We start from the raw sequence: 12,827 nt of genomic DNA, 5'->3' as shown, positions 1-12,827 counted from the left end.
GATAAAGGAAGGCCAACAAGGAAGAAATCAGAGCTCCCCTTGAGCCAGAAAATCTTTATAGAAAACGTGGCTGGCACGTCCACGCCGTGGCTATGGGGGACAGAGAGGCTGGTGTCCTCCAGGCTCCAGCCTTCTCGCGCTCTCTCCCAGTGTGCACAGTTGCTGGTGCTGGAGTCCCCTAGGAGAGTGGGGCTGTCCCCTTTCTTCCCAAGAGGTGGAGGGTGCAGGAGTCTCCCGGGCCCCTCGCGGCAGTGCGTTCCCCAACTGTCCACTCCTCACATCCCCCTCTCTGTGTTTTCCAGCCTTGAAAAGATCTTTTGAGGTCGAGGAGGCCGAGACGCCCAACTCTACCCCACACCGGAGGGTCCAGACCCCCGTGCTCCGGGCCACTGTGGCCAGCTCCACCCAGAAGTTCCAGGACCTGGGTGTGAAGAACTCCGAGCCCGCAGCCCGCCATGTAGACTCCCTGAGCCAGCGATCCCCCAAGGCTGCGCTGCGGAGGGTCGAGCTCTCGGGGCCCAAGGCCGAGCCCATGTCCCGGCGCACGGAGATCTCCATCGACATCTCATCCAAGCAGGTGGAGAACGTGAGCGCCCCCGGGCCATCTCGCTTTGGGCTCAAGCGAGCCGAGGCGCTGGGCCACAAGACGCCGGAGCCCGCCCCTCGGAGGACGGAGATCACCATAGTCAAGCCCCAGGAGTCAGCCCACCGGAGGATGGAGACCCCTGCCTCCAAGATCCCCGAGGTGCCCGCAGCCCCCACTGCGGACGTAGCCCCCAAGAGGGTCGAGATCCAGGTGCCCAAGCCAGCTGAGGTGCCCGCCTCCCCCATCCCACCCCAGACCCTGGAGAATTCAGAACATGCCCTGATGTCTCAGCTGCAGAGCAGGCTGGAGCCCAAGCCCCAGCCCCCCGTGGTCGAGGCCCCACCCAAGAGCCAAGAGAGTGAGTAGCAAAAGCGTGCCTTCTGTGCTTCGGTGCTCGGGGATAGGGAGCTGGCTTTGCCCTGGAGTCTGAATATGGGGGGGAGGGGTGGGTAGCAGGTGGGTGGAGACATGATTCCGGGGAGGCCAAGAATACACCGGGGCAGGGTTCCCAAGCCTGGTGGGGGGGACTGGCGGCCCTCTCTGTCCATGCGGGGTGGACCAGGATGCAGCAGCAAGTTTGGCTTGCGTTGGGCTTTGGACGGAATCTTTGGGATTCGAGGGGCCCCCTTTACTGGTCAGAATACGCCGTGGCATAGAGCTTCTGCTGTCAGAGGGGGTCTGGAAGTCTCGGAAATGAGGAGGCGGCAGGCTCGTGTTGGGACATGGGGGTAGGATGGGTTTGGGACCCTGGGACGGGCTCCCACGTGCCGCTGGTCACTGGGCCACGGGGAGGCAGGCTGCTGCTCAAGAGGGATTGCAGGCTGCCCTGTAAGCACCCAGTGGAGGCAGAGGCCTCGGGTGGGAGGAGGGGGTTCGTGCCTCCTGAGGTTTTGTCTTGGAGGGTCTTCCTGCAGCTCTTCCTCAGGGAGGGAGGGTCGTGGCCGGAGGCAAGGGAAACAAGAATGTCTACTCTCTGTGTGCCCCCCTTCTCAGGGCCGCTAGGAAGGGGTCCATGGGCTGGGGAGTCCCGCGATACCAGCACACAGCTCTGTTTGAGGTGCTCTTCTGGTGAGGGAGGGAAGCCAGGGGCTTGGGTGCTGTGCCCCGAGGGCCCAGACCCGGAGTTGTGCTCCCGTGGGGAGCTCACCTGGGGCCTGCTTGGGAACATCGGGGCTCAGGGGCCGGCAGGGCTGTAAACCCTTTCCAAGTGTGGGACTTGGATGCAGTAAACGTTCAGTAAGTATTCTTTGGGTCATAGAAACAAAACATTCTAGGTTTTGATTTACCTTTTAAATTATTATTTTTAATTTTGGTGAAATACACGTACCGTGAATCAAGCACTTGAACCGTCATGAACACACTCGCACCGTTGTGCAGCCAGCTCCACCCTCTGTGTCCAGAACATTCCCAGACCGAAACTCTGTCCCCACCAAGCACTAACTCCCCGTCCCTCTCTGCCAGCCCCTGGCGCCCCCCACCTACCCTCTGTCCCTGTGAACCTCCCAGAAGTGGGATCTGACAGAGTTCGTCCTTCTGTGTCTGGCCGACTTCGCCGAGCGCCGCGTCCTCACGGTCCATCGGTCCACTGGGGGTGTAGCGCGTGTCGGCATTCCCTTACTTTTTATGGCTGAGTAATACCCCGTTGTGCAGATGGACCCCAGTTTGCTCGCCCCCCGCCCCACGACTTCTTCCTTCGGCACAGACACGGCTCACGCCCACCTACGCCAGGGTCCACGGACGGACCTCGGGCTCCTGCGCCTCGGCTGTTGGGAATCGCGCTGCTGTGAATGGGGGTGCACCGATAGCCCTTCCACACCCGGCTTTCAGTTCTCTTTGGTTTTCGTGTTTGAACGCAAGTTTTCCAGTGGTCCGAGGGCTTAGGGACTGGGACGGCGTTCGGCGTCAGACGGGGTTGGGCGTTGGATGGGGGACCAGTGCTCCTCATGCTTCGGTGGGAGCGGCCCCCTTCGTCTGACTGAGCAGGTGGGATGGGGGTGGGGATGGGGCCGAGACTCTGCGTTTGCTGCGGTGCTGGGCCTCAGCCCCCTCTCCCGTCTCCCAAACCTGACCCTGCGGAGCCGTGCCCACCCGCTCAGAACTGCGGCGTTGGCACGAAGGCGTGCCTGGTGTGTGGGGAGTGGTCTTCTGTTGGTCCAGGGCCTGGTCCAGATCCAGCCCCCTCCCGTGGGTGAGGTGTTCACGCCTAGCTGAGTCAAGCAGGATGCGGTTGGGGATGTGCTCATCGCCAGGCCCGTCCACGTCCAGGTCTTGATGGCAGCTGGTGCTGCACGTGTGAGGAGGTGGTCCTGGCTCTGGGGGCTGGGCAGGGGGTGGTGTGCCCAGGGTGGTACTGCGCCGGGTCATCGGGGCAGGCAGGGCACAGCCTCAGGGGTGCAAGAATGTCTTCCTCCAGCGCGGACGGTGCTTGGGCCCCATGTCGCCCAGAGGCTGTGCTGGGAGCCGGGGCCGCTGGGGCCGGTCAGGCTGGCTCTGCGTCGGGAGCAGGACAGTCAGTAAGGAGCCGCCAGGAGCCTTCGAGGGGGCTGTGCGGGTCTTCCCAGAGCCCAAGCCTTTTGAGCCAGCCTTGGAGAAAGTTGGATTTAACCAGGCCAAGGAGGGTTGCCGAGGCAGCCATCCCGAGGTGCCCGGGACCCTGGAGCTCAGAGGGAACTGCAGACTTCCTCCGTGGAAGAGAGTTTAAATGTCCAGGCCCAGCGCCAGAGCTCTGCGGTCAGCGCACAGACCCCAGTGGCCCTCAGAGAGCGGCCAGTGGGTCCAGCAGATAGGGTCTGTTCCCCTGCCCTGGAGCATAAGCTGGGGGTGGGGTGTGTGCCACACACGTGTGGACATGCGTGTGTCCTGACCCCCTGCGTCTCCTCGGCTGGGTGGGGAGGGGGCTGGCTGAGACCAGTGCTCACAGGTTGAGAACCTTCAGGCTGGCCAGATCCAGTTAGACGGCTGTAAAGGGGATGCATGCTGAGGGGGTGGGGGCTGGAGGAAGTAGGGGCTCAGATGGCTCAGTTGGGGAGGAGTCTGTTCCCATCAGGCAGCACTACAGAAGTCACTGTGGGTGACCCTGGTCCTTGGGCCCGGGAGTAATGCAGGGTGAGAGGTTGGGTGAGGAGGAGGAAGCAGGGCCCACTCTGGGCTGGAGAACTTGGCCCTGACCGGCTAGGCCTTGGATGTCCAGTCTTAAAGTCCTAGGCAAGCCCAGTGGTGGGCAGGGCCTTCCCAGTGGAGGTGTGGTCCTGGAATCCATTGCAGTAGCTTCTGGGGGTCGCCTGCTCCGAGGCTCCTCCCGCTCCTCTGCCCCTCCCCCTCCATCCAGACACAGATCCCGTTGTCCCTCAACCTGGCTTCCCATCCTTCCCACAGGACTGGCACTCCCATCCCCTTCCGCCCCCTCCTAGAAGCCCCCCACCCTGCGGGCCCTGCTCTGACTGCCCCCTGTGGGCACGCCATCCCTGGCACCTGGGGCCAGCTGGCACCACAGGGGCGAAGGATCAGGGAGGGAGGGAGTCCCGTCCCTCTGCCTTCTGGACTGTGGCTTCAGGTGCAGGACATGGTCTCCGGGGGCCACAGCCGAGTTGCTCCCACATGGAGCCCCCTACAGCACAGCACTGATGGAATCCCCACCAGCCCCAAGCCTTCCCCGGCCCGCTGTCCGTGGGGCCCTCCCCAGCTGGTTCACTGTCATGTCCAGCTCAGACCTTCCTGCTCCCCGGGCTCGTCCTGCTCTGGTCCTATCATGGCCTCCACAGGCCACCTTTCCTCGCCTCCTGTCCTGACCTCCTGACCCCTGGCCCCTGACCTTCTTCCTCTCCAGATTGCTGCTTTTTGAACTCCTATGCATCCTTCAAAGCCCAGCTCAAATGGCGCCTCTTCCATGAAGCCCTCCCACTAACCAGAAGTAGCCTCGCTTCCTTTGACTCCTGTGCCTTTTTGCATTTTTTCTGGTGTGTGATGCCTTGTGATTGGCTTGGAATGTTATTTGTGTTGCACGAAAATTTTTTCTCTGCTAGGCTTCTAATGTAAAAAGAGCTTCTCCATGTACCTTTTCTTTCAAATTCAGAAAATCTAGAAGTTCGAATCTAAAAGTTCACCTGTAATCCAGTGATATCCACTCCCAGCATTTGCTCTGTATTTTTCAGAATTTCCTCCATGCCCCTGACTAGGTTCTGGGTTATTTTGAGGGTAACGCTGTTGTCTGTTTATTTCAAGGTTGGTTTGGTTTGGTTTTCTTACTGGCTGAATGACACAGGCGTAGTAAGTGCTCAATAAAACAACGTCGGAGGCGTGAGATGGCCCCTGCGGGCAGACACAGGGACCCCGGGGACCCCAGGGGACCTTGCAGGGACCAAGCAGACACTTTCCTGGTCACCCAAGAACCCACGGGTCTAGCCTGTTCCATTCTGGGGTGTTGGGCTCTGTGTTTCTGAGGCTGCTGGCCCCAGGCCCTGGCCCCGACCCTCCTTGTCACCCTTCAGTCACCCCTGCTTCTCTCAGGCTCTGGGTGAGTACGGCCCTGTCCCCTTACCAGGTCCCTGCTTTTCCCCTGCCGCTGCAGGGGTGGCTTTGGGTGGGGCTGGTCCGCGGGACCCAGAACCGTGTCTGTGCGGTGAGCTCCTGGCTCTGCCCCCCTGGGAAACAGCCTCCTCTGGCTCCAGGGCCGACACCGGCCAAGTTTCCCTGAGGCTGCCTTATAAGGCGGGCGCAGGCTGCTCAGTCCCCGGGCTGCTGCGTTGCTGTCTCGGGCTGCTAATTGGGAGCCCTGGGGGAGGGTGGGGATGGAAGCGCCCTGGACGGGATCCCGCTGAGTTCTTGCCCGAGTCCTGGTTCCGCCCCTCAGGCCCGCTGGTTCTGAGCCATCACTTTGCCCACCCCCAGCCTCAGTTTCTTCCTCTGTCCCGTGAGGGAGTGGTTGGGGCGCCTGTCCTGAGGCGGTGGGGTCGGAACCCTGTTCCACCGCGTACCAGGCGTGGCTGGTGGTGGGGGGTGCGAAATTGGGGTGGGGCAGACTCACTAACTGTCTCAGTAGAGTTTCCCTCTGACTAAAAACATCTAGAAATGTTCTTGGCTATGGGGGGAGCATTGAGGCAGGTGGCCATCAGGTTCCCAAGCTTCTGGCGGTGGGCATGGTGTCTTTGCGCACCGGGGGTGCCTGCCTGCCTTCCGGGGGGACCCGGGTCCCTGCTGCACCAAGCCTGCGTTTGGGGCTGGGACCGAATGGAGAAGGTCTCAGCTCTGCAGGGGACCGTGGGGGCTAGAAGCACGGGGCTCCTGGGGGCCCCAGCAGGGACCTGGGGTTGGAGGAGGCTGGGCAGAAGACGCTTCAGGGAAAGACGGGTGTGTACTGAGTGTGAAGGGGGAGGGGGGTCAGCCAGTGACGGGTAGGAATGTGCCCGGCCCGGAGCGGGAAGGTAGGGGAGAGGGTGACCCCCGTGCAATTAGGGAGGGAAGGCCCAGGTTCTGCAAAGCCTCCCTAGGCTCCCCACCCCTGCCCTGTTTACAGGACACCCCACTAACTAGGGTCCACCCTGGGCCTGACCCTGGGCTGTGAACTCCCTGGTGACGTTTCATCTGACACCTGGCAGACGGCAGGAGCATGGTAACGTGGAGGGAGTCATTTGTGTGTGAAAAAGCGAGCAGAGCAGCGGTCTTGCACCTCACCGTGCCTTGTGCCCTTGGCCTGCAGAATTTCATTCTGTGTGGGGCTGTTTGGTTTGTTTTGTTTTCAAGGTTTATTTATATATTAGAGCGCACGCGTGCGTGTGTGCACGCAGGGGGTGGGGGACAGAGGGAGAGGGAGAAGCAGACTCCCCGCTGAGCAGGGAGCCCAATGTGGGGCTCAATCCTAGGACCCTGAGATCACGACCTGAGCTGAAATCAAGAGTCAGCTGTTTAATGGACTGAGCCAGGCAGGTGCCTTACTGTTTGTCTTGGGGCAGGACAAGGCCATTCCTCCAGCGGGGGTGTTCCCACCCAGCTGTCTTACCTGGAAGACCTTTCTGCTCCGAGCTCCTCCCCTGTTCCTGACCCAGCCCTAGACAGCGTCCAGACACCCACTTACTTTTTGGGATTGGGTCTCTTTCTCGTTCCCTCTGGTGAAAACGAGCACGCTTCCCCTCTGCGTGCCCGTGCATGGGGGTGCAGGAGGACAGTGGCCAGGACCAGGGGTCTGTCCTTCGAGGTGAGGCAGAGTAGGGGGCAGCAAGGACAGAACTTGGCTCCGGGGCCCGGTAAATGGACCCGCCTCCCCTGGCCAGCCCGCCCGGCTGTCTGCCAGGCCCAGCCCAGGGGTGAGGAGGACCGAGAGCCAGTGCAGGGAATGTGGCCCAGCAGCTGCCGAATGCCTTACATAGAGCCAGGCACAGCTGCGGGGAGGGCAGGGCAGGGCGGCGGGCGCTGCAGGCGGGTCTCAGCACTTCCCTGCTTTGGGGGCTGTGGCCCTGACCACCCAGCCTGGCCCCAGGATGGAACCCGGGCTCCCAGACACATGGCGCTGAGTGAGGCCTCCTGGATGCTCGTTCCAGGAAGCTGGAGCAGCTGCCCGAAGAGGAGCTGTGTCTGTATCCACAGCCTCCCGGGCCCAGGACAGCTGCTGGGAGCCAGGGTCCACACAATAGGGCTGCTGTCTGGGGGATGTGCCCGTGCCAGACAGCCACGCTCTGTGCGGCACGGACAGAGGACGCATTCAGTGTTGGAGGAGTGCACGCGGACCCCCACCTGGTGCCCTGAAGGGTGGGCAGTCCCGGCCAGACTCCGGGTTCTGACGGTTGGCTTGGAGGATGCCACTTGGTTCACACTGGCCTGGTGTGGCCAAACGTGGACCTGTGGTGGCCTGCCCGAGAGCCGTGTGTGGGGGATCAGGCCCGGAGGCTCTTCGCTGGGCAGGGTGTGACTTGCTCTCCCTGTGTCTTCTCTAGGTCAGCTTTCCCTGACCTGGGGCTTTCTGTGGGCGTCACAGGTCCCCTCCCTGGAATTCCAGGGGTACCTGGAGCTCTGGGGTGTAGCCGATGGGCAGAGGCAGCTTGTGCCCAGGACTGAGCTTCCAGTTCCCCAAGCAGTGGGATAGGGATGAAAGGGGACGTGCTTTTTTAAAGAGGGGCGCACGGAGCTCCCATGCTTGATCTCCCCTCCCTGTTCCCTCCGCTGCCATCTCCCTCCTTCCAGAATGACCCTCAGAGGTTTCGATGTCGAAGCATAGAATGTTAAGAGGCGGGAGTCCCCTGGGAGGCCTTGCCCACTCGTGTGTGGGGGCACGGCTGACGGGGATGGGCTTCATTCGCCGGCCGCCCGGGCCCCTGTGCCTGCCCCGTGCACACCCGGTCACTTCTGCCTTGGCGGCCGTTTTCTCATTGGCACGGTGGGCACGATTCCTCCCGCGCCGTGTCGTTAGAATAAAAGTGGTATCGGGCGAAGCTGGCCAGTGCGGGCCTGGCCCCGGAAGGCTTCAGTGGAACAAGCATGTGAGCGAAAACCGAAGGCAGCCCTTACCCCATGGATGGGCACGGGTGCCCCTCGCACAGTGCCCCTCCTTCTGCAGGCTTGTCCGCTCTGGGCCCCCAGGTACCTCCTCTCGTCTCCTTCCCTAGAGAGCAGTGCGTGGCCAGTGTTCGAAGAGAAGAAATAATGATCACAGGAACCTTGGAAAGGAACTCTGTCTTTTCGGACCCCCCTTCCCCGGGGCAGCCCGTGTTAACAGCGGGGTGCGTTGTGTGTCCTTCTGGGATTTGCGCGTGTGGACCGTCCTTCGGTGCCCGTGGAGAGAAGTCTGTGTGTAAATACTAAGTGAAATCAGACGCCTGCAACTGGCTTTTTAGTTCTCCATTATCCTGGTGCTGTCTTCGCGCCCAGTGGCCCCTCTGGTCCGACCGTCCCCACCCCGCTTTTCACTGGGATGCGCGAGGCTTCCACGAGCACGCTCACATTTGTATTCGTGTGCATGGGACTGCCCGACTCCAGGAGGGAATTTCTGCACCACGGGACGAGTGCATTTAACATGCCGATCCGTGTTGCCAGACCGGCCTCTGAGCGGTCACACCAGATGGTGCCTGCAGCACAGCGGTCCTGGCCCCTGGCCCCGGGCTGTGGGGCTGGAAAGCTGTGGGACTGGGGCTTTATTTCCGCTGCCTTTCTGGGTGTGAAGGGGAGTGTCTTCTCCCAAGTTCACAGGCAAGGGCCCTGGGTTCTCCGTGAGCGGCTCCTTCCTGCCCTGCTTTGCCCGGGTTGGGCTCTTCGTCCTTGTGGTGACATTTTCTTCTTAAGAGTCCCCTGTGCACCTTTGCTGTGGCTGCTGCAAGTGCTGCTTCCCCGCCGTTGACTCCGATTCGATCGCGCTCTTCCAAACAGAGGTTTCTCACCCGAAGGTTGTCAAGTGCGTTCTTTGTTTTTCTTCCTCTGTTTGGGATCGTGCCCTGCTTGGAGGCCTCCTGCGTTCCAGGATTGTAGGAAACGTGCCCTCCAGGTTTTCTTCTAGCACTTCGGTGGTTTTGTGCTTTATGTGCTGCTGTCATTAATTTATTGGAATTTATTGGGGTTTAAACAGTGAGGTGGGGACATACAGTTTTGTACCGGTAGACACATGCGAGCCTGGTCCGCCATGTGTGGGGTGCGCCCATACGTGCTGTTTTGTGTTTTTTTAAAGGTTTTCTTTTTTTGAGAGAGAGAGCGAGTGAGAGAGAGCATGAATGGGGGAGGGAGAGGGAGAAGCAGACTCCCCACTGGACAGGGAGCCCGATGCGGGGCTCGATCCCAAGACCCCGGGATCATGACCTGAGCCTAAGGCAGATGCTTAACTGGCAGAGCCACCCATGGGCCCCATGGACGTGCTTTTTTTTTTTTTTTTTTTTTTTTTTTTTTTTTTTATCAGTTTTGGTGTCAGCATCCCACTGCTTCGCAAAAATAATTTGGATGTGTTTCTTTCTTCCTCTGTGTCCTGGAACATCGTAAACAGCAGCACAGTCTTCTTCGTGTTACAACTTCCAGAGAATTCACTAGCGAAAGCATCTGAGCCTGATAGTTTCGTAGGGGCCCTCGTACTTTAAAAACCTTAACAAGGTTTTTTCCAGAAGATCATCCTTTAAGCCATTTAAAACCCCCTGGACGGTTCAGAGGTGGCGTGTGGCACCATCGTTCCGTGCACCTTGGCCACTGCCCTGGGCCAGGCGCCATCCGCAGGGGCCACGTGCAGAGATGCACTGGATGGGGCCGCTGTCTGGGGGTGCTCCCTCCGACACGCGAGCGGTGCAGCGCGACAAGGGTTCTGAGAGGGACCCGTCCGGAGGGCCACAGCGCCCCGGGGAGAGAGCTGCCTACCCTGCTGGCCGAGCCGTCTTGGTGGCGGTGTCGGGGGACCTGGGTGTCGGAGGGGACAGAGCAGTCCAGGCAGGAGAAGGGCCTGCGTTCCAGGAATCGTGAGTTTGGTGTTGCCCAGAGAGCGCCTTTCAGGCCTCGCGGGGCCGCAGCTCCTGTTAAGAACACATTGCACACCACAAACCAGGACACGCGATTGTGTAGATCGAGGCGTGTGTGTGTGTGTGTGTGTGTGTGTGTGTGTTGGGGGTGTGTGGGGGGGGTATGCAAATGCCACATTCCCGTAATCCGTACCTTTCCTGTGCCTGCTGCCCTCTGCTGGTCTCTGTTCTTTTCTCTTTCTGGGCGGGGGAGCTTTGTTTATTTCTTTCAGACACACACTTCGCGGATGGGGCCATGCGCTCGTCGGAAGGGCACCCCGCAGAGCGGTTTGAGATTATTTCCACTGCCTCAGACAGACTCCCCATGCCCTTTAGCCGTCGCCCCCCCTTGTCCCCACTGTTTCCTCCAGCCCTAAGCAGTGACGGGTCTTTCTAGACCTGCCTGTTCTGAACCTTGCTTAGAAATAGGACCAGGGGCGCCTGGGTGGCTCAGCTGGTTAAGCGTCTGACTCTCGATCTCAGCACAGTCTTGATCTCAGGGTGGTGAGTTCGAGCCCTGCATTGGGCTCCACACCCTGCATGGGGCCTCCTTAGAAAAGAAGAGAAAAGCAGTAGGACCATACAGTAGGTAGTCTCCGCCGACGGGTTTCTTTCACTCCGCTGGTGTCTGCAAGGCTCCTCCACGCCGTGGCCCCCACGGGAGCTTCGTCACTTGTACAGCTGAGTGTGACCAGGACACATTTAGGGTATCCACTCCTCCGTTCATGGCCACGGGGGCTGTTTCCACCTCTTGCCTGTTACGAATGTGGTTCTCTAAAACGTGCGTATATATTACTTTTCATTTGGGGGGCTTTCTTAGGTATGCCCCCAGGCTTTATTCTCCACTCCAAAATATCTCACGCTCAGTCTCAAATCCTCTGATGCCCGGGTCCCAGAAGCCCAGCCGTCCTGGTGGAGTTTGGGTGCCCCCCCCCCCCCCATGAGAGCATCTGCTGCCCGGGTGTTCAGGGGTTGGCCGTGAAGGTTACGGAAGGTAATACGCTGTACTGGCGAGACCATAGGTGTTGGAGCCCCCACGACACCTCGGAGGCCTTTTGGTTGGGTTCACGGGCCAGACTGAGTTCCTGGAGAGGATGGCCTGCCCAGGGGTAGACAGCGGTGGTGACGGAATGACCTTCCCTCCTCTGGAGGTTCTGCTGCAGGTGCAGAGCTCGGGCCTGGGCTGGCCCCTCTTCTGCTGACAGTGGGGAGGCAGTGGCCCTGCCCACTAGGGCCTCCCGACCTGGCTTCCTTTGCCCGCTGGCCTCGGCTCTGCTCTGCTACCCAAGGCCTCACGGATGCAGCCGAGCCCCCCCTTACCTCACTGCCCCAGCGAAGTCTCTAGATGCTCTGCCAGAAGCACCTCCTTCCGTGGGGGGTGGGGGGAGGCATCTTGAGCTGGCAAAACAGCACATTCGCTTTCCGGGCAGCCCTGGCGCAGCCAGGCTCTGCCATCATTGAGACCTGTGGGCCCTGCGTCCCGTGCTGGCCCTCCCTGGGGCGTGTGTGGTCCCAGGCAAGGCCCCCTCTGGAGGGGCTGACAGTTACCCCTAGAGACCACGGCTAGGAGGCGGGAAGGGCGGGCTGTCTGGTCCCTGGTGGGGCAGCCCCTCCCTGCTTCTGAGCCCCCGCAGTCGCCTATTCCCTGGGCTCCGGGGTCCAGCCCGGAAGCTGCTCTCGGTCACTCTCCAGAACCACTTCCACTGTTTGTCTGTCCGCACGGGGAGTTCAGGCCTTGCCTCCTTTCCGGTCAGGCAGAAACAGGAGACCCCATGGGACCCCCAGAGGGCGTGAGGAGGCTGCTGTTTCACAAAAGGGCTTGGGGTACAGTGGGTTTTTCCCTCTGTTCGCCCCTGTGGTGGGTCCAGCAGAATTTGGGGTGTCGGCTCCCTCTTGTGCGTGGGAATGGGGGGCTGGTGGGGAGCCTGAGCTAGAGGGGAGGTGACAGCCACGGTCACCACTAGTCACTGGTGACCCCAGAGCATCCCTGAGTCATGGTGTGATCCCTGCCTGCTCCCCCATCCGGGGGGCAGTGTCTGCTACTCTGCACGGTCCGGTAGCCCAGCCCAAGAGGGAGAAGAGGGGGCTCTGTTTTCATCCTCAGGGTGATCCCTGCCCCCGCCTTAATTCTGGTCAAACCGCAGGCCTTCCTTAGGTCTGCGGCTGCCTGCCCGCCCTCCTGCTGACTAATGCGTCTCTGGTACCTGATAGGAAGGGCTCGGTGAGGCAGCAGGCCCCTGTCACAGGGGCTCAGGTTACTGAGGGTGGAGGCACCTCCTAAAGGCCCCAAAGCTGCTGACCCTCCAGTGCCAGGCCCGACACCCGCACCCGGTGAGTTCAGGCTGGGCGTGGCAGGGCGAGGTGCGGTGGGTTTCTGGGCTGGGGCGTGGCTGGGGAGGCAGGGGTGCAGGAGGAGGGCTGATCCTCATCTGTGCCCTGGGCAGGAGACTAGCCTGGTACCTGGGCCCCACCTTCTTCTGTGGCTTCCTTTGTCTCTGGGGAGGACTAAGCAGTCCGTTAGGCTGCAGGGCAAGCTTGGGAACCAGGCTGGTGTACACAGGGGGGGCACACCTCGAATCCAGACCCGTTGCCTGTGCTTTACCAGGCTTGCTCTGGAAGTGGATGTTCTTCCGGGGAGGCGGCCCAGCTCAGCCAGTTAGAAGCCGCGTTCCCTGAGATTTAATTTAGCGGCACGTTTGCCTCTGCCCAAACCCTTGCTTATTAGGCGTTCCTGTTCTTGGCAGGTCCTGGCGCTCTGCTCTCTGGGCGGTGTGGGCCCCCAGCTG

The 12,827-nt window shown here is 60.9% G+C and overlaps 1 protein-coding gene across 6 annotated transcripts in view; it reads left to right on the top strand.

The window, feature by feature from the left end:
• SEPTIN9 (septin 9) overlaps window positions 1–12,827 on the top strand; it is a 150,908-nt gene that overhangs the window by 79,399 nt on the left and 58,682 nt on the right. For all 6 annotated transcript variants that reach the window (XM_057317849.1, XM_026484053.4, XM_057317850.1 and 3 more), the window contains one exon: window positions 303–944. In XM_057317849.1, coding sequence (XP_057173832.1) covers window positions 303–944 — 642 coding nt within the window. The remainder of the gene's footprint in view (window positions 1–302; window positions 945–12,827) is intronic.

Source organism: Ursus arctos, unplaced genomic scaffold (genome assembly GCF_023065955.2).
Source record: "Ursus arctos isolate Adak ecotype North America unplaced genomic scaffold, UrsArc2.0 scaffold_24, whole genome shotgun sequence".
NCBI lineage: Eukaryota > Metazoa > Chordata > Mammalia > Carnivora > Ursidae > Ursus > Ursus arctos.
This window is presented reverse-complemented; position numbering and strand designations above follow the sequence as displayed.